Raw genomic sequence first — 22,652 nt, forward strand, 5'->3', positions numbered from 1 at the left:
ATAAAGACACAATAGACAGCAAAAGGTCCCAGCATGGTCCTGTCTTTCAGCCCTGCCCGCTCCCCATGCCCTGTCAAAAAAAAGAGTTTGAACACTTGCTTTCTGTTAGCAACAGAAACACCCCAATCTAAATGGAAACTGGCCTTGCCTAGCAGGGTTCCTCTTCTTCTTTCAGGCTTGTGGGTTTGCCAAGAGCTGGAATCGAAAATGTAGCCAAATTCCAGGCTTCCTGAGATGAGCTGTCTGTTGAGCGTCTTTATCCTGGTATGGTGGGCAGTGTAGCCAGAGTTCACAGAGTTGCGGTTATGACTTGAGGTAAGATCAAAAGAAAACGGCTGGAATTCAATATCAATGGGACGTCAGAAAAAATGAAAGCCAAGTGTGAAAAATAGGCTTCAGGAGTCTGGCCTTATTACTTGCAAATAAATTATTGAGATTGTGAGGGAACTTTAAACTAGTCAAAGCTGTGGAAGATCCAAAGGTCTACAGATGTCAAGTGCATGTGGACAAGCAAGAAGAAGGTCAAACTGGTGTCCAGGCATAAGGTCACAATCATAAAGGGAGAGTGGCCAACATCCATTTCTTAAAGGGATAGTTCACCCAAAAATGAAAATATCCAATAATTTACTCACCCTCTGGTGTATATGTGATTCTTTTTTCAGCCAAACCCAACCGGAGTTATATTAAAACAATATCCTGGCTCTTCCAAGCTTTATAATGGGAGTGAAAGGTATCATTTTGTTTTGAAGCCCAAAAAAGTGCATCCATCCATCATAAATACAATCCATATGGCTCCAGGGGGTTAATAAAGGCCTTCTGAAGCAAAGCAATATGTTTTTGTAAGAAAAATATCCATATTTCTAACTTTATAAACTATAATAACTGGCTTACAGTAACGGCCGTACGCGAGTCTAGTTCCGGTCGAAGAGTGACCTCTCACCCCCGCATGACGTATTGACGTATTGACGAACACGGAAGCGTAGAGGATAGAGTAAATCAAAACACCAGTCACAAATTAGAAGTTTTTAAAGAGAAATGTCAGATATAGGCTTGAGTTTGTTGCCCAGCTCTATTTGTTTGAACCACGAAAGGCGTCTACTCTCACCTAAGCTTACGCTACGCCTCGGTCCTCCTACGTCATATGCCGGAACTCGATGATTGTGCTTTTTTGGGCTTCAAAAAAAAATGGCACCATTCACTCCCATTAGAAAGCTTAACTGGAAGAACCAGGATATTTTTAATATAACTCAGATTGTGTTTGGCTCAAAAAAGAAAGTCATATAAGGCTTGAGGGTGAAGAAACTATGGGATAATTTTCATTTTTGGGTGTACTATTCCTTTAATAAGCTTTGCATAGCCTCAGATACCTTCACTGACAAAGTCCTCAAAAGCTGCCAATAACAGCTGCTACAATAAGCACTTCTAAGGAAGAATTTGTCAAGTTCACTGCCTTTATGCAGTACAATTTGAACTTAGAATTACAACACAAATATATGTTTTTTTAGGAAATATTTCATTGTAGCGTCTGGATAGATCCGGCGGAGTCAATCAACTTTAGAATCTTCAGAATGCTTTTAGCCTCCTGAACTGTGCATGTAAATCACGAATCGGCTCCGGCAAGTCCGGGACCAATTGCCCTATTGGCACCTTTGTTACCCCAGTAAAGAAAAACAGAACATATTCTCACCAGCTCCAGAGACTTCAAAGAGTCACCCTGGTGGGACTAAAGGACATATGGTCACAGACACTGGCCACAACCCCAATACACACACACATACAGACACTCACAAACACGCATGGAGATTGTGAATGTACATTTATCCTCCAAATATGACTGTGCCAATATGTACCCGTCGCTGTATTTAAAGGTGCATGTATTTATCCCTAGTATATAAACTTAGTTTATATACTAGGGATAAATACATATGAGATAACAAGTAACAAGTATAAACTGTATCTCACCTTTTATGTCTTTGCCATCTGACAAGTTTGGTCTCATTGTAAAGCTTTCGTTATGCTCTAATTGAAAATGTATGTCACATGACTGTAAAATGCATTTTTCTATTTTTAATGGTACTTTGAAGAAAATGTACTCAGATCGGACACTTCATAAACCATGCAAATTAGGTCATAAATGGAGACAAAGAAAGAGTTCGCCCGCCAAAATCGCACCCTCATCATTGGCTGATGTATCCCAGGAGGCGTTCTGGCCTGTTGTCCTTAAAACACAATGACACGCGTCTCTCATTTGTCTCTCGATTGTCTCTCGCCATTTAACACACGTCTCTCCCGGACGTCTCGGCGACCGCGCTTCCATCACGCGCCCCCTCTCTTCGGGACGACCATCTTTTGGCAACAAGTTTCTTTGTCAAACCCTCTTCATCCGTCGCCCTAAGTCTTCTCTCTTCATCGCCTAGGAGACGGACTCTTTTTCTTTATTTTCCGGTTATCTTACTCTTAAGTTAAACCCTTGTTTGAAAATCCCGCCGAAGAACACCTTCTCGGAAAAGGACCAATCGCTTCAGCCGCACGCACCGAAACTCCTGCAGAAACACGAAACGACCACAGCACCTGAACCTATGCAAGTATAGAACCATTCTTTCCAAAGCGTTTTAAGCTCGATGTGTAAGCTGAGTTTCCTTGCTGGCTCTCAAAGGTTTTAACTGTTAGTAAGTTGCCATTCCTTTGATCACCTCTGTTTTCTTGACTTTACTTTCGCTTTCTATATATGTGTATTGTTTGTGTATGTTTAGTAGTATAGTCTCTGTATCCGTAGTTTCATATATATTAAATACATTATATTCATGCTCGATTGTCTTTTTTGCTCATGCAACAAACCCAGGTCACTTTAACGTTTCGATCCAGTATCCTTGCTTTACGCATTGATGCTAGAATAGGAAGTCTTTCTCGTGGCCAGAGAAAAACCTTCCTTTTATAATCGGCTATGAGGAGCTAACGGTTTGCTGGACAAACTAATAGTTTCTCTAAATTATTATCAAACCAGAACTAATCATATATGTGATTGATTATAATTCGTGGTAATTAACTCACAATATATGTATAATTCCCTCTCGGGTCGGTATATGTATTATAATTAATCATAAAGCTTTATGATTTATTATATTCATATATTTCACCCATAAATTAATTAAATACCTGTACAGATTCGCTACATCATAATATACCAGACTTTCAGAAATATGCTCTTGTCAAGCTCAAACATTTAAATGTATTGATTATAACTTGATCAGTTAAACAACTGAAAGAACAGAACTTAACAGTGTGGAAATAAAGAGCTAATCAGTGAGTTACTGACAGTTAGATTACATGAGAATGTCAACTATTTGGATGGTTTTTAACCATCTTTTGAAGTTTTCATATTATCATGCCAATTTCTGCCTTTATATTAAGTGTTGAATGTTTTAAAAGTGAGACATACCAAATAATACTACTTATTGATGATTGTGCCCGACCAAAATGATGTCACTTCCTGTAGGATGATGCCATTATACACTTTTGTTACAGTAGGTAAAGGAATATTACAAAAGACTAAAGGGATGGAAGTTCATTATAAATAAAAACAATATTTCTCAAGCAAAAAATTTCCCCCAAAAAATATGAAGAAACGGTAATAAATTGCCCGTTTTTAATGTTAGAAAAGTGGTGAAATTATTTAAATTTCAACCCTATGTTAACTTAATTGTGACATTGTGAAGAAAACAAATATAGCTTTTAATTTTAAAAATTGTGAGTTTAATATTTTATTCAAAACATTAAGGCATGGGGAGATGCTTAGTAGGAATCAGTATTATTTTAGTATTATTTATGTACTATTACACTATAACACTGATAATCTCTTCATCACAGCACATGTTAGTGTGTGTGATATGTTATGCAGCAAGTGAACATTTTGTCCTCGAAGTTGATGTGTTAGAAGCAGGAAAAATGGGCAAGCATAAGGATTTGAGCGAGTTTGACAAGGGCCAAATCGTGATGGATAGACGACTGGGTCAGAGCATCTCCAAAACTGCAGATCTTGTGGGGTGTTCCTGGTCTGCAGTGGTCAGTATCTATCAAACGTGGTCCAAGGAAGGAACAGTGGTGAACCGGCGACAGGGTCATGGGTGGCCAAGGCTCATTGATGCACGTGGGAAGCGAAGGCTGGCCCATGTGGTCTGATCCAACAGACGAGCTACTATAGCTCAAATTGTTCAAGAAGTTAATGCTGGTTCTGATAGAAAGGTGTCAGAATACACAGTGCATCGCAGTTTGTTGCGTATGGGGCTGCATTGCTGCAGACCAGTCAGGGTGCCCATGCTGACACCTGTCCACCGCTGAAAGCACCAACAGTGGGCATGTGAGCATCAGAACTGGACCACGGAGCAATGGAAGAAGGTGGCCTGGTCTGATGAATCACGTTTTCTTTTACATCACGTGGAAAGCCAGGTGCGTGTGCGTTGCTTACCTGGGGAACACATGGCACCAGGATGCACTATGGGAAGAAGGCAAGCCGGCAGAGGCAGAGTGATGCTTTGGGAAATGTTCTGCTGGGAAACCTTAGGTCCTGCCATCCATGTGGATGTTACTTTGATACGTACCACCTACCTAAGCATTGTTGCAGACCATGTACACCCTTTCATGGAAACGGTATTCCCTGGTGGCTGTGGCCTCTTTCAGCAGGATAATGCCCCCTGGCACAAAGCAAAAATGATTCAGGAATGGTTTGAGGAGCACGACTAGTTTGAGGTGTTGACTTGGCCTCCAAATTCCCCAGATCTCAATCCAATCGAGCATCTGTGGGATGTGCTGAACAAACATGTCCAATCCATGGAGGCCCCACATCGCAACTTACAGGACTTACAGGATCTGCTGCTAACATCTTGGTGCCAGATACCACAGCACACCTTCAGGGGTCTAGAGGAGTCAATGCCTCGATGGGTCAGGGCTGTTTTGGTAGCAAAAGGGGGACCAACAAAATATTAGGAAGGTGGTCATAATGTTATGCCTGATTTATTAGGCAAGTTGATTTTCTGATCAGTTTTTTTTTTTTTTTTTCCCCCAAACACATTTTACCAATTCCAAACCACAGCAATCTTAATAACTACTATTAATTTTGTATTTAATCATTTATAAGTGATATATTATTGTTCATGAAGGCTGGAAATGAAAAACACCATATATTTAGGTGTGCATAATTATTAGGCAGGTTTTCTTTTACAGTCAAAATGAGAGAAAAAAAAAAAGATACTTAACTCAGACTGAAAATTCAAAAATTATTAAAAACTCATGAGAAAGATGCAATACTAGAAATTGCAAAGTTAAGGCATGACCAATGAACAGCAAAACATCCATTGGGTCAGCAGGGTCAGCCAAAAACAGGTGGAGAAGAAAAGACACTTTAACTGCAAAAGAATAAGAATTAAGGTAAAGTGCAAGGTGTCAGGATCTCAGAGACCAGGTTGGGTAAAGTGTATATACATACATACATATATATATTTGCTTGAAAGTTTGTGAACCACTTGCAGAATCTGTGAAAATGTGAATAATTTTAACAAAATAAGAGGGATCATACAAATGCATGTCATTTTTTTTTTTATTTAGTACTGTCCTTAATAAGATATTTTACATAAAAATGTTTACATATGGTCCACAAGACAAAACAAAAATAGCTGAATTTATAAAAACGACCTGCTCAAAAGTTTGTGAACCCTTGATTCTTAATACCGTGTGTGGTTACCTGGATGATCCACGACTGTTTGGTTTGTTTTGTTTTGTTTTGTTTTGTTTTGTTTTGTTTTGTTTTTTGTTTTGTTTTGGTTTGGTTGTTCATGAGTCCCTTGTTTGTCCTGAGCAGTTAAACTGCCCAATATTCTTCAGAAAAATCCTCCAGGTCCCAAAAATTCTTCAGATTTCCAGCATCTTTTGCATATTTGAACCCTTTCCTGCAGTGAATGTATGATTTTGAGATCCATCTTTTTACACTGAGGACAACTGGGGGACTCAAACTTTGAAAAAAAATTTTCAAACATTCATTGATGCTCCAGAAGGAAACATGATGCATTAAGAGCTGGTGGTGAAAACCTTTTCACAGATTCTGCAAGGGGTTCACAAACTTTCAAGCAGCACTGTATATATACAATTTTGGTTTTAGTTACAATAACAACACTGGTGGGAATGACCCAGTCATTTTCAAGACCTTTGCTTGAGGCATTTGCAAGAAAACAAAATCCATGAAAAAAAAAATCATACGCTAACTTCAGATAGACCCAGTTGTAAATACAAAGTTAAAAAACGAACAGTGATTGCTTTACGTGTCAGTCAGACAGATGGCCTGTTCCTGTCTAAATTGGCAATTCTTGTCCATAACAAACTACAACTTGGAACAGACGTTGTGCCAATAGTCAAAAGTCTGGCTGCGCAAGACTAAAGAAGAGAAGACCAGAAAGACTTCTGGAAAAATACACCTCACACACTCATCAGAGTAATGTGAGAATCTAATGTAATTTTCCTTGTTTTGCATGCATGAGATGACTATCATCACAGATGTTGTTAGCCTTCAATATACAGCTTATTATATACCCAGAAGTATAAATCACCCAGACCCCAAATTGTCAGACATTATTCTGTTTACTGTAATTGAAATTCTCATTAGGTTCTATTCACAATGCCTGAATCAAATTTACATTTGGCAAAAGTTCTAATTTCAGAATGACACATACGCTATGAAAAGAAGAGCCAGAGAGCATTAGCGATTCACAGGACACCAGGCTAAAGCACAGGAACAGCATGGTGAATTTTGCCTCCAGCTGGCTAGCACATTTTTCCTGACCCCCCACCGCCTAGACATGAGAGACTAAATGGAGGCCCTGTCAGCCAGAGCTGTTCCGTGATAATAGGAAATCCCAGGTCGGGGAGGGAAGCCCTGTGGTGCGAACGAGATGAGTCATCGCCATTTCCTCCGATGCACTCGTGACAACAAAAGATTTCTCTCACCTATTATAGGCAGCGAACCAAACCAAAATGGAATATATCCAGCATATTAGAATACAATGGAACGGCATTTAATGATAAGAATGGAACAAAATGAACACAATGGAGGCTCTGCATTCAGCTGCACTGGACACATTCATGTGGAATTGGCTTGTTGCAATGTAATATATCGGAATATGGAATACTATGGGTTTTTTTGGAAATGTACCATGGTAATGCCATTTTACTCTCTGAAGTAGCTTGAAATATAATCTAAATACCATAGTAAACGTACACTACCATTTTCGGTGGTTAAGATTTTTAATGTTTTGAAAGAAGTGTCTTATGTTTGTAACAGTTATATTCTGTTTTGGTTTCCCTGTTTGGTTGTCTGCCTGCCTGTGTTCCCTAGTTAGTTTCCCTGGTTGTTAATTAGTTCCCACACCTGTTCAGTTTGACATCAATTACGCTGCTCATGTACTGTATTTAAGCCCTGTGTTTCATTAGTTCTTTTGTCTGGTATCACCAGTGTTAATGTGGTTGTGTTCACGTTATGTCCTGTGATCTCCTGAGTGTTCTGTTGTGGATTTATTAAAGACAGTTTTTGTTCCTTACTCCTTTCGTTGTGCGCTTCATTAAAACCAACCGTGACAATGTTCACCAAGACTGCATTTATTTAATCAAAAACTACAGTTAAAACTGTAATATTATGTTGTTGTTTTTTTTTTCTTTTACAATTTAAAATAACTGTTTTCTATACATTTTAAAATGTAATTTATTCCTGTGATCAAAGCTGAATTTTCAGCATCATTACGCCAGTTTACAGTACACTTACAAAAATCAGCTTATTGAAATAACCTGTTGTCCGGGTTTACATGCAAACCAATAACCCAACAATGCAAGCAAACTGCATTTACATGACTTTATTAATAAATCAGGTTATTTCCCGGTAGTGATGTCAAAACATAATAATTTGCGTATCTGACTCGGTATTTCATTTGTTATGTCGGTTGTGATGTTAAATAAAGCATTAAAATCGAATAAGAATATTGCAACATGTCAACAGGAAACTTACAGCTCATAAATTATCCTCTCATGCAGTTACAGATGCAGCATTTTACTTCTGCTGCACAAAATGAGAACACATTTTTATACTTCTTTGGGTCAAGAAAGAGTCTGAGTTTGTGATATATTTCCTCCTCCCTTAGTTCAAAATGTTTGCTTTGTCGGATGCACTTAAATTCGCAGTAAGGATGCATTTCTGTCACATATCACACATGTGCACTTCAATACGCTGCCAGAAAGCAAGTTAATGTGTTTACATGCTGGGCGAAATCAGTGTAAGGGGCAAAAATCTAGCTGTGGCGATCATTTATGCTTAAGCCATTTATGACCTTACTTCGATAAAGGAAAACGGGTAAACGTGTTTACATGATCACATGCATTGTCGGCTTATTAAGCATAATCATTAAGCATAATCATTAAGCAAAATCATTCTAATATGCTGATTTGCTGCTCAAGAAACATTTCTTACTGTCAATGTTGAAAAAAGCTGTGCTGTGTAATATTTTTGTAGAAACCGTGATACATTTTTTTTTTTTTTTTTTCCCAGGATTCTTTGATTAATAGTTCAAACAAACAGCATTTATTTGAAATCGAAATCTTTTGTGACATAAATGTCTTTATTGTTACTTTTGATCAATTTAAAGTGTCTTTGCTGAATAAAAGTATTATTTTTATTAAAAAAACAAATACAAAAAATAAAAATTATTTCACTGACCTCAAACTTTTGAATGGGTAGTGTATATTAGTAATCATTCAATACTATGGTAATGTCAAAGTAACATGATATTATCACTTGTGATCTGAAAATTTTTGCCATTGTGACAAGTATTCTCACAAAACGCCTGGACACATTAAAGTAATGATAATTTAATTGTAATTTAAATAATGTTACGATGCAAAAAATCCAGATGGTCCTAGGCTTCATTTTCTTTATGCAAAATATCATTTTGTCTATTTTTTTTTTCTTAGATTTGATGGTTGAATGTGAGCTGGACATGTTTTTGTGAGGTTCACGTAATAAGACTGCTAATACAGTCTTCACAATTGGCGCTATTATAATTCTATCACAGTCCTCATAATCTTCACTAGAGCTTGAGCTGAGGGACTTCTGGAGCAGCAGGAGCCTATAAAGAAGAATCTCCAGCATTTACAGATGAAAGCAAGGAGAACGTAGTCCAGAATAAGGAGAATGCAGGGCGCTTGATTGATGGAGTGTGCACTGGGAAGTATATCTGACAGAATACATTACTGGTCACTTATTAGAGATTCTAAAGTAGTAGGTAGGAGGCAAGTACTTCATATAAACCTGACCTAATACATAAGGCATAAACTAACCTAAAATAAATAAATAACTCTTAAAGCATGTCTTTCATTTCTGCATTAATAGTTAAAAATAGACTGAATTAAAAGGTAAAATAAATTGAAGTTATTTATTTTAATTAAAATAATTAAGAGTGGAATATAATATTATGAACTGTCCTGGACTATATAATGTTTAATAAATTACAATGCAAAATAACTTAAACAAAAAATAAATAAATATTATTAATTTTGTTCAAATATATTTACATTCATGCATTTGGCAGATACTTTTATCCAAAGTGGTATTTTAAATCAGGTTTTTTTTTTGTTTGTTTGTTTATTTTTTTTAATCTTCCTCTGAGAATTAAACCCATTGCCTTGGTGTTGCTAGCACCATGCTAATACTCTACATATTAAAGTTATTTTTAGTTAAATTAATTGTGGATTAGTGGATTATTATATTATGAAGTGTCCTGGGCTACAAAATGATTACAAAATGAATGTTTCCTAAACTGATTTACTAAATAAATAAATAAATAAAATAAATAAATAAATAATAATAATAATAATAATAATAATAATTTATTTTGTTAAAATACATTACAGTTCTTAAGTTTAGCAAAATTAAAGTGTAAAATAATATTATGAACTCTCTTGTACTACATAAAGTTTATTTTTTTACAAAAATATTTTACAATAAATAATAGTGTTAAAACCAATTATTATTAATAATTAAAGTGGAATATAATATTATGAGCTGTCCTGGACTACATAATGTTAAATAAATTAATATTTACAAAAATAATTCACAATAAATAAATAAATAAATAAATAAATAAATAAATAACTTTTGTTAGTAATCAAAGTCATAATAGTTAAAATAATTAAAGTTGAATATTATATAAGGAACTGTGCTAAGCTGCATAATGTTTACTAAATAATTTTGAACATGAATTAATTATTCTGATAATATATATTAAAGTTGTTCTTTTGAATGGCATTTATTAAAGTGAAATATAATACTACAAAATTAATATTATATAATACCATATTATTATAATAGTATTTATTTACAAAAATAATTAATTAAATAAATAATATCTATTAATAATGTTGTTAAAATACATTATAGTTATTAATTTTAATCAAATCATTTAAAGCAGAATATAATATTATGAACTGTCATGGACAATATAATGCACCCACAAGTATTTAAACACTGTTAGGAATAAAGCTATTTTAGCATGTGTACTTACAAATAACACATCACTGTAAATCATATTTTCCACCTTCTACTCTAACCATAAACTTAACCAAGTTCAGAGTTATGTCTGCCTCATTATGCTAATGAAAGCTTTTTGCGTTCCATGCTTGGCTAGCAGAATGCGCTGAAGTGCGAGAGCAGCGGAATCGGGCGTGTGCACTCAGCTCTTCCCTGCTGATTCGGCATGCCATCAGCATCCTGCCCCGCACAATATAATGATCAGGGCCCAGGTGACACATGGAGACACAACCAGCATACTACACATCCAGCCCTGTATGCTAATGCCTTCAACGCCCCCTTGTAAAGCACGATACAGTGAGTGAGGAGGCATAACTGTTTATAAGGGGGTGTTGCAAACAAGAAAGAATGCAAACAAGCAGACAAGAAAGGACGACTTGTTATGGTAGACAGTGATGGACAGGCCTAGACAATCTGTGCAGCTTTTCCACATTGTTTAATGTAGAAATCGGAGAAATTTCAGTGGAAATTTCAGTTGTTTAATACATGGTAAAATGTATTAAACAAAGCTGAGAATACTACATTACACAAGCTAAAAGCATGATCAAATTATACAAAATATACAATTAAACAAGGGGAAAGAGGACATATCTAATTATTTTGCTATATATATTCGTTTATTTATAAATGCATTAAAAATGTGATTCATACACATAAGCACTTGAACATTTTTAATTTTTAATTCATGAATTAAAATTGGTGGGACAGAAAGAGGTCAAGAAAAAAAAAAAAAAAAAAAAACAGTCCTGATATCATGATTAAAAAATTAGTTAAAATCCGTATTAAACGGAAGGAAACCTTACTAAGTACTTAATTTTATTATTTTTTTCTGAGAAAAAAAAAAAAAAAAGCTGTGAAGAAGTTAAAACAAAGTTTGTTAAAACATTATACAAATATATAAAAATGAATATATCTATGTAATATTTTTTAAAATAAAATTGCAAAATCAAGGTCGTGGTGCAACTAATAAACATAAACATGCAGAGAGAAAAAGGAAATTATGTCATAGCGAGGACCACTGCAGACCCTCATGACTGTGTTTCCCTTAAAATATCAGATAATGACAAGGCAAGGTTAATATAAAGTTTTTGATAAATTATTAAGACTTACACTGCAAAAAAGTGCTTTTCTTAATTAGATTTTTTGTCTTGTTTCCAGTCCAAAGATCAAAATTTTCTTAAATCAAGAAGCATTTTCTAGACAAGTAAAAATTATTGTCTTGTTTTCCTTAAAACAAGCAAAATAATCTGCCAATGGGGTAAGCAAAATAATCTTATTTTCGGTTAGAAATAAGAATATTTCGCTTACCCCATTGGTAGATTATTTTGCTTGTTTTAAGGAAAAACTTACTTAATTTTGACTTTTTTTTCTGAAAACAAGACAATCATTTTTACTTGTCCTGAAAATGCTTCTTGATTTAAGAATTTTTAGATATTTGGACTAGAAACAAGACAAAAAAAATTACCTTTTACTTACACCACATGACATTTTTAAAGTCATGAATTTTTACCTGCTCTAGAAAATGGTATAAAAGTTCTTCAAAATCATACAAAATCAATATAAAGAACTTGGCACATTCATTTTTAAAAGATTCATCATTTTATTGAAGCTTCATGAAGCTTCGGAGCTTTATGAATCAAATCAGTGGTTCAGAGTCACCAAAGTCATGTGATTTCAGCAGTTTGGCGGTTTGATACGCGTTCCGAATCACTGATTCGACTCAAAAGATTCATAACACTCCGAAGCAGTGTTTTGAAATCGGCCATCACTAGATATTGTTAAAAAGTCGTTATTTTGTTTTTTGGTGCACAAAAAATATTCTCGTCGCTTTATAATATTAAGATAGAACCACTGTACTCACATGAACTGATTTAAATATGTTTTTAGTACCTTTATGGATCTTGAGAGAGGAAGTACCATTGCTGTCTATGCAGGCCTCGCTGAACCATCGGATTTAATCAAAAATATCTTAATTTGTGTTCCGAAGATGAATGAAGGTCTTATGGGTGTAGAACGACATGAGGGTGCGTAATAAATGACATTATTTTCATTTTTGGGTGAACTAACCCTTTAAGGTCTTTTTTTTTTCCTTTATTAAACAAACAAACAAAAAAAAAAAGAAAAAAAAAAAACACCTAAAGTCACCAAGAAATCAAAATGAATAATTCTTATTTTTTATGGAATACTGCTGTGTTTATTATAAATGATTTATCTGTGCACATCATTATTTTTTTTTAAATCCATGTGCCTCATAATCTTTAATCAAAATTTATTGATTATTCATTTATCTTCTCTTTGTTGACAACAACAGATTTATAAACGATTCTGATTACGAATTTGGGAAGGTGGTTGGCACATGTTGCGTTCCCAAATGTAAATTTTAAGCGACTCACACACACAGCACTTGAAAAGTATCATTGGCTGTTAATCGAAAATGAACGAATGCTCCAGAAACATGCAGCACAGGTATATTTATATAATCACAACAGCGATTTGATGATCGCACTAAGCCATATCACATTCCCACAACCATGCATTGTCAAAATTCATAAAAAGTTACAGAGCAACTGGCGAGTAATACCATTTCAACTGTGAGTAACACCCTGGCTAACATGCTAATAGTGTCCCGCAGATGCCGCAGTGAGCTGTCAGAAGCAATTATTAGATTTTTTTGTCTTGCACCCATGCATTTATTTATGCATTTATCAAGTTGTGGTAACAGGTCCCCTGAATTTCTTTTGTGTTGACACATCTTCATGTTGACCTCTACAGGTCAGATGGAGTATCACAAACTAATAATGTACATGACTCAAACAGGTCCATGTGGGGACCTATGTGCAATTCTTCAAGCCTACCAGCTGAAAAATCCCCAAAACCCCTTTAAAAACATCAACCTAAACCATTCTGACCAGCTTGGTGGTCAACCAAGAATGGCAAACCACATTAGACAGGTTTATGCTGTTTTTTTGTTGATTTTTTCCTCAGCAGGGTTGTCAAAAGCACTCTCACATCGTGGTTGTGAGAGCCTTTATCTAGGGAGTTTTTTTTTATGCTGACAGACCGCTGAACGCTATGAACTGTGTCTTATGTGGGTGTATTACCTGTGCTTGTGCCTCCATTCGAGCGTACTGCACCAGCATCGGCTCTCCGTGCTTCTGCAGGAAGTCTCTCTGACAGCGCTCTGCCAGCGCCGGCTCATTGGGAAGAAAATTGCTGGCCCAAACCTAGAGAGAGGAACAGGAATAGCATGAAGACATGAACATGTGTGGGTAGTCTCGCTAATCAGACTGTTGCAACAGATAAAACCTTCAGAATAGCTGTCAGGGACAAAAAAAAAAAAAAAAAAACATTTCGTCCCCCGTAGTAAAATAAAACTCCCTTCCAGCTATAAAAATAACTAGAACCGCAGGCATGTATTTAACATATGCGAATTGATAGCGAATCATGTGGCCAGCGAAGCACAGAGTGCATGGAAACCGATCCAATTAAACTTTGCAACTAGTGGAGTTGGTAATTGGTGATAACATTTCTCCCATCTTTAGCCTTGTAGAGATGATATAGGGATGGAAATTGGAAAAAAAAACCACTTTAAAACATTCATCTTTCCAGCCGCCAAAGACATCCCGGTGCTGCCCAGAGAGACTTCTGACAACATATCCAATACATCTTCAACAAAAAAGGGTGGTAAAAGAGATTCTGTTTTTCTGATACATTTCCTCACCACCAGAGCTCCCACAAGAGCTTTCCATTCACGTATCTTCCTGAGGAAAGAAAACTTGGTCATTATTCACTCCCGAGACAAATGTGATTTTCTGCATAGTGATTTAGAGTTTTTGGGCACTCAATTTTAGCAATTTAATGCAGTGCCACACATGCCTCGGAAGACTTTCTCAAGGGTACCATGAATTTACCACTGAATTGGTTGCAATTCATAGTACATAAAAATTAAAAAAAATTTGGTCCCCTGTAATCAATAAAAATCTCCCTTCCAGCTGTAAAAAATTAAAAAAGCCTGTATTTAACAGTGAAGCACATGTACACAGAAACAGATCAAATTATACTTTGCAACTAGTGGAGCTGGTACTTGGTGATAACATTTCTCCCATCTTTAGCCTTAAAGATGTATGACATCCAAATATGTCTGTCTGGATGTATGTATCTGTGCATGCTAAAGCAGCTAACCCACAACAGAAGCTATGGAAAGCAGTGGTGCTTGTGAAGGTTCTCTTATAACATTTTAAGCTTGGATTTGTAGACTACGAAGAAATAAACTCCTGAAACGCTCTGCCTTTTGGGGAGGATATGGTAAAGAAGATAAATGAGAGCATCTTGATGTATTGCACTGGTAACGCTTTTCGAATCTAGTTCAGATAATTCACCAAACAAAAGGAAAGTATACTAAGGAAATAAATGAGGTACGTTTTGATTTCAAGATAAATTACTAAAAGTTAAGCAATAGTTTGAAGGTAATTTTTTAAGCTACATGCTAAGCAGATAGCCAATGTATGAATAAAAATGTTTTTGATAAATTAATGAAGATGCATATACTCACATGTATTTAAAGTGTTAAGAAAATAAGTTATTACTTTTTACTTGAGGGTTACGCCACATGACATTTTTTAGAGTCATTACAACTTAAAGGCACATTTCATGTAAATTTTTACATATTTAAAATTTACATTAAATATGTAAATTTTCACCGCTAGAGGTTGCCTATTCAAAACAAAAGCATAGCTTGATGATGCCGAGACTGAGTGCAGAATCTTGAGAGTTGTCGTCTTCACCTCGCAGCTGGTGGAAAAGAATCGGGACAGGACTCAGGCAGAAATCATGTTCATGGATGAGATTATTAACATTACTGTAGTATGAAGCAAAGCAGGGCCGAGTGCTGTTGGAGCTGAAAGAGGCCGCTGGAGCGATTGCTAATGAGGGATGAGCACGGAACTTTTTTTATGCCAAAGTCGCCACTTCCGCTCCTTCCAGTCATGGGTAACGCAGCACTGTTTATCATATTAAATACATTTGAGTGTGTTGAAAATTATGTTATAACGTTACTCTGTGTGTTCGCTCTACGGCTGCTGTGAGACACTTGTTGCACACGGCAGTAAATGATTTTAGAATATCATATTAATAAATGCTGGATGGCTTGTTGATAAACGGCATGCAATTAAATTTAAAACATATTGTATTATGGAGAAAATGTTGTATTACGGTTACTAAAAATAAATCTGCATCTGATTATGCTATGTTAGCCACTTGACAAAATAGTGTTTTTCTCTGAAGCATGGTAAAACATGCAGTCGCAGAGAAAAAAAAAAAAAAAAAAAAAGAGATTCAAACAGAAAGAATAAACATGTTGAGCTCTATAACAATTCGTTTTCTGTCTATAAATGTAACCAAAAAGTTGTTCCCTTGTCCAATAAAACATGTAATATATTAAAGCGTCTTTGGCTTTTCCATGGTTTCTACAAAATAAACCTGGAAACCAAGGGTAACGCAGGTCCGTGTCCTGGTTAAAATTGTTTATTAAACATTCTTGGAAACATCTGGGATAATGTAAGAAAACAAGTCAACAAAATATATAACATTGTTCTAGTGGTTTTTGGATATTTTAATCCAAAGATCTTACATATTGTGCCTTTAACTGTTCTTTAAGCTGTTTTTTTTTTTGTTTTTTTTTTGTTTTTTTTCATATGAAAGCATTTTTAAAGTAGATTGTTAAAAGCTTCATCCTTTTCTTTGTGTTGAGCTGTGTCTGAAATCGCCCCCATACCCTGATTCACCATTCCCTACATCAGTCCATTAAGTTAACTGAAAGGAGTTAATGAAAACGAGTGACTGAATTCGGACACCGAGTGCGCCGGATAGGCTGCCGCTTTTGCATAGTTTGTGTTTGCTGTTTAATAATTATTTGAAACCTAGCAAACTGGCAGCTCCAGTAGTAATGAAAAGATTTATCTTGAACTCTGTCATGGAAACTATGTATAAACATTAATTAAACAATTTAATAACCAATTCTAAATGAATTTATACCTGTATAAATTACGTTGTACCCACATTGGACCAGCGGTTTGGAAAATGGATGGATGGAAGATTCAGCTGTGGACGCCATCTTCTGGTCAGACGCGGGAATTTATTCGGCGCATTCGACTCTCACAGTGCATTTTGGGTATTCTCTAGCCGTTGAGTGTACATCAGTTGTACACTCGTTATTGCTGTGCATTGTGGGATTGAATGAGTGCACTCAATGTACAGTGCTCAGCGTAAATGAGTACACCCCCTTTGAAAAGTAAAATTTTAAACAATATCTCAATGAACACAAAAACAATTTCCAAAATGTTGACAAGACTAAGTTTTATATAACATCTGTTTAACTTATAACATGAAAGTAAGGTTAATAATATAACTTAAAGAAAAAAAAAAAATCAGTTTTACTCAAATTAGGGTGATGCAAAAATGAGTACACCCCACTGAAAGTCTCTGAAGCAAAGCTAAATTTTAGACTACAAATGTCTAATTTAACAAGAATTCAGCCACAGGTGAGTCTAATTATTCATTACACAGGTGTCCAGCAGACAGTTGACTATAAAAGGGTGTTAAAACCCCTTCGAATTTCATGCTGTCAGCAATGGCACCACATGGAAGAGAAATGTCACAAGACCTGAGAAAGAAAATAATTTTTTTACACCAGAAAGGTGAAGGCTACAAGAAGATCAGCAAAGCTTTACTTATCAGTCAGAATACTGTAGCAAAAGTGGTACAAAAATTTAAAAAAAGATGGAACTGCAGCCATCTTACAGAGACGTCCAGGTCGTCCACGGAAGTTAACACCTCGACAGGAGCGTCTTCTGATGAGAAGGGTTGAAGAAAATCGGCATGCAAGTTCACTGCAATCATCTAAAGAAGTAGAAAGCCAAACTCCCGTGACACAATGCGGCGTACACTGCCGAGGAATGGCATGCATGGGTGCCGTCCACGAAAGAAGCCTCTCCCAAAGCCCAGGCACAAAAAAGCCCACCTAGAATTTGCCAGGGCCCATGCTGACAAAGATGAAGACTATTGGGACTCTATACTCCAGAGAGTGATGAGACCAAGATAAATGTTTTTGGAACTGATAGCTTCAAAACTGTATGGTGTCGCAAAGGTGAGGAATACAAAGAAAAATGCATGGTGCCTACAGTGAAACATGGTGGCAGTGTCCTTATGTGGGGCTGCAAGAGTGCTGCTGGTGTCGGGGAGCTGCATTTCATTGATAACATCATGAATTCACAGATGTACTGCTCTTTACTGAAAGAGAAGATGCTACCATCACTCTGTGCCCTTGGTCGTCGTGTACTTTTCCAACATGACAATGATCCTAAACACACATCTAAGACCACTGTTGGATTTCTGAAGAAGAACAGGGTGAAAGTGATTCAGTGGCTCCTGATCTGAACCCAATCGAACACCTATGGGGAATTCTGAAGAGACAAGTTGAGCATCACTCTCCATCCAGCATCCAGTCTCTAAAAGAGGTCATTCTTGAAGAATGGAAAAAGATAGATGTTGCAAAATGTCGCCAACTTGTTCATTCCATGCCTAGAAGACTTGGTGCTGTCATTAAAAATCATGGAGGCCATACAAAGTACTAGATGTAGTAGTTCTTGTTGTGGGGTGTACTCATTTTTGCATCACCCTAATTTGAGTAAAACTGAAAAATGTGTAATCTAAGTTATATTATTAACCTTACTTTCATGTTATAAGTTAAACAGATGTTATATTAGACTTAGTCTTGTCAACATTTTGGAAATTGTTTTTGTGTTCATTGAGAAATTTTACTTTTCAAAGGGGGTGTACTCATTTACGCTGAGCACTGTAGACTATGGTTTCGGACACCACTACAAATGGCTACCCCTCATATAGTGTTCTGTTTAAGGGTATAGGGGGTGATTTCGAGGTGAAAATGATTTCATCAAGTACATCATGTTCCTGGATTAACATCTTTTGGATCCTGGAACAACATTCCAATCAAACAATCAGATTTGAGGGACAAGTTTACAGTTTATGTCAAGTTTAGCCGGGGTTAGGTGCTTCTACATAAGTGTTATTCACCCATCATTTCCCTCGGATTTTAGGGATAAGTTATGGGTAGGGTCAGGTTTAGGGTTAGGGATATGACTATGTTTTTGGACAGGAATGTTGTTCCAGGATCAACAAAATATGGTGATCTTGGAACATGTCTTACTTGGCAAAATCACGGTGACCCGATTTCGGACACAGCCCTGGACACATTTGTCATTGACTCACCTGACCTTGTACAACTCATTCTGTGTAAAATAGTATAAAGACGAAACATCTTCATTTTGCCCTCTACAGGTCAGGTGGAGTATCATGAAGTACTAGTGTGCAGGACTCAAACAGGTCCATATACAGGTTCATACAGGTACCCATGTGCGATTCTCCCAGTCTACAAGCTGAAAAGTCCCCAAAACCTATTTAAAACCATCAAACCACATCATTCTGACCAGCTCGGTAGTCAACCAAGAACAACTAGTAAACCATCTTAATGTAACACTAGATGCTGAGTAGCTAGCCTATACATGTGACAGTATAGAAGAAGTCTAGTCTAAAAGTCTAGATGATGTGGTTTCAATACTTGCATAAATGTACTTTTAGCTCGTAGTAGAGTAAGAATTTTAATTAATTTAATATCAGTACATTCAGTATTAAAAGAAACAGCAGAGCATTTTCTATAATTTTCTATAAAGCACTTAAGATGAAATTTAACCAGGGTACAAAATTATACAGTTCTTTGGCAGTAACCATCCCGAATTTAATTTTCTCAGTCGTTGCAGCCATATGGCAATTATCTTCTAAAAGAGACTGAAAGAGAAAAGACACTTGAGCTTGTGAAATGTCAAGGTCACAGTCTCTTACTGCCTTTGCATGTTTAATCCAAACATCCACTAGAAACTAACAAGCCAAAACCAGCGACATCATCTCCTGTAGCTGCCAATACACCTGCCAAGCCCAGCGTTACGTGATCTCTCATCTGAGACCAAAGTTAGTACCCAATAAAAAGTTCATTACATTTGATTGTTCTGGTCATACTTAAACTTTTAGAAATGCTTCCAACTGCATTCAATTCACATTTAGAGGTCTAATAAAAAGTCAATTTTCAACAGCAACGGGTAAAGTTTTCCAACAGATATGTCTATTAACATTCAAAATGCTATGAGCAATTCATCATTGCAAACTCACCAACTGTTGTCAAGGATATCTCAGAGATGACAACATCGTAAACAAAACAGGATGAAACAGTCAGAAGGAATGTTTTTTTTTTTGTTTTTTTTTCTTTCCACAATGAGTCATGGAGCTACATGAAAATGAGTCTGTAATGATATGTGGTCTACAAATGCCAGAATGAATTTGAACATTTTAAGATATTCCCTGTGTTCACGGACATCGCTGACTAATGTGACATTACTGGAGAAGTTTAAAGCTCACAGTCAATCAATGAGAAGCTAATTCTAATTCTTGTGTACGTTTCCATAATCCATCATAATCCACGAGGGAGCAGTTGTTATAATCAAGAGACAAATTTCTGTTTGCCTGCTGCCAAAAATAATTTAAAAAAGCAACTGTGAAAATGAGCTCTCTTGCTAAATGATAAATTAGGGTCTCTGTGAGAACTGGGAACCGAGTTCTCCTGGGTTACTGATTGCAAATAGAAGCATTTCCACATTCTTTTTTAAAGCACGCACTTCCTGCAGAATCTAATATGTACCTCTGAGAGATTCTTTGACCTCAGTTTTCTCATTGATTGGGGTCTTACAGTCAAGCTCTATGGCTCTAAATGCACACGTGAGACTGCTCTGAACTCTCGGGTTAGATTTTGACTGAAGACTCACATCAAAAGACATGGATGACTGAATACATTCATCCCAGTTCTTCTGTAACACTATTAAAACTGGTGTATAACTACTGACACATTTCTAAAAACTTTTCTTTGATGGATGTGGGTTTATTTAACAAAGTTAGAAAAACAAACCCAGTCAGTAAAGCTGCACGATTTAAAGGGAGGGAAAAAAAAAAAAAAAAAATCAAATTTTGATTTTTGAGATACAAAACTGTGATTGTGATTTAAAAAAAAAAAAAAAAAAAACAGGGCAGAGAGCCGTGGAAACACATGCCTCAAGTCTCACAGAGGAGCTCCGGGAGTGACAACAGTGAAGGACGAGAGAGGACCAGGCCTGGAATATTTATGTTGTGTTCTATGTTTTTATGCAGCAGTCATCTGTGAGGGGCTTTGTTTATTTTATAATTAAAGTTTTATGTTAAACATGTGGCGGTTCCTGCCTCCTTCTTCCCTGAACCTTTAACTTCATTACACTGGTGCCGAAACCCGGGAGGAAGGAGGAACGTGCTGTAGACGAGCCCTTGCCGTTGTGGGAAATACGCAGTGCCATCCAACTGATCAGAGTCTACCACCATGGACACTCAAGGCGGCAGTATGGAGTGATTTGCCGGGAGGATGGACTAACTCGCTGCCATCTACTTGGGATGTGGAGGGGCGGCTGCCCTCCAAGAGGGAGCGGAGTCACCGGCATTTGGCTGAGGCCGGAGCCTGCTGCCATCCGCCATGATGGGGAGGAGCATGGAATGGGGGGACTCACTGGCGGCTGCCCGAATACGGAGGAATCGCTGCCGTCCACCAGGCGTCGGAGGAGCTAGAGCGCCATCCACCAAAGGATATCTAGCACCACCACCAGGCATCGTGAAGGAGTTCACCCGGCTGGTGGAGGACCGGATCGCAGTGCATTTTGGGAACCGGACCAAGAGTATTTTTTCCTCTCTCCCCTCTCTCGTCTCCATCTCTCCTCATCCTTCCATCTCCTTTGCTTTCGCCTCATCTGTCCATTCCCCAAGGTGCTGCGACTGCCTTGACACGCGCAGTCTTGATGGTACGCCCTGGCCTGTGAGGGGCGATCGGGGTATGTTGCAAGCAGGGCGAGGCTGAGAGCCATGGGAACAGAGCGAGGCCACGCCACACCGGCCTTGAGTCTCATGGTGTAGTTTCAGGAGGATAAAAGAGGGAGTGACGAAAGTGAAGGACAAAAGAGGACCAGGCCTGGACTATTTATGTTGTGTTTTATTATGTTTTTATGCGGCAGTCTTCCGTGAGGTGCTGCTACTTTACTTTTGTTTGGTTATTTGTTTATTTTATAAAGTTTTACGTTGAACGTTCGCCTCCTCCTTCCCTGAACCTTTAAATTCGTTACACTATGTTTGCTGTGCTTGTTTTGTAGGGCTGCACAATTTGGCCAAAAAATTTGGTATTATATGAAAAACAGCAGCGTTGTTTAAGCAAAATTCTGTAAAAAAAAATACTTAAAAATTTGCATTGACGCAGAAGAAAACCTGTCCATCATCCCACGGGTAATGGAAACACTTTTCATTTTCAAGCCCAGAATGAGTCTCCGGCTCATTCTTTAACAGGTGAGCCATTTTTTATTTTTTTTTGAAAATTAGATCTTTTTTTGTGTTATTTTGTACGTGGACAGGTTGTATCTATTCTAGGTGTTGTATGACTTAATTTATAGCTACTCATTTTTCATTCTTGTTCTGTTCTGAATACCGTTAAATTGAAAGGTTTTGTTGTGGAGTGAGGGGAAAATAGCCTAGGCTATAATGCTTGTAAATGTTCCAGTATTTAATATACACATTAATTAATGTAATTGCTTGCAATTACGAGCTTAACGGGTGTTTTGGAGTATTTTCTCTTTCGTGAGATTACTTCCTCTTCTTGGCTGCGTTACGTTTCTCCATGTCGTAAACTCTATTGGCGAGGCTTCTAAACCACGAATGTTTAGGGGCATGAAATTCAAATGACGATTGTTTTCACCCGCCACATTTATCAACGTACAATCATTCATACGATGGGATTGGCGGCATACGAATGTTTCATGAATCACATGTGAACCCTGTCGTAAGATGATTTCTGCACTCGGATCTGCACTCATTTCTACGTTAGATTGATAAATGAGGCCCATTG

At 36.9% G+C, this 22,652-nt stretch overlaps 1 protein-coding gene across 2 annotated transcripts in view; it reads right to left on the minus strand.

Annotated features, from left to right (window-relative positions):
- Positions 1-22,652, minus strand: part of galt (galactose-1-phosphate uridylyltransferase) — a 133,980-nt gene that overhangs the window by 85,265 nt on the left and 26,063 nt on the right. For both annotated transcript variants that reach the window (XM_051907629.1, XM_051907630.1), the window contains exon 7: positions 13,720-13,842. In XM_051907629.1, coding sequence (XP_051763589.1) covers positions 13,720-13,842 — 123 coding nt within the window. The remainder of the gene's footprint in view (positions 1-13,719; positions 13,843-22,652) is intronic.

The sequence above is a fragment of the Ctenopharyngodon idella genome, chromosome 10 (assembly GCF_019924925.1).
Source record: "Ctenopharyngodon idella isolate HZGC_01 chromosome 10, HZGC01, whole genome shotgun sequence".
Lineage (NCBI taxonomy): Eukaryota > Metazoa > Chordata > Actinopteri > Cypriniformes > Xenocyprididae > Ctenopharyngodon > Ctenopharyngodon idella.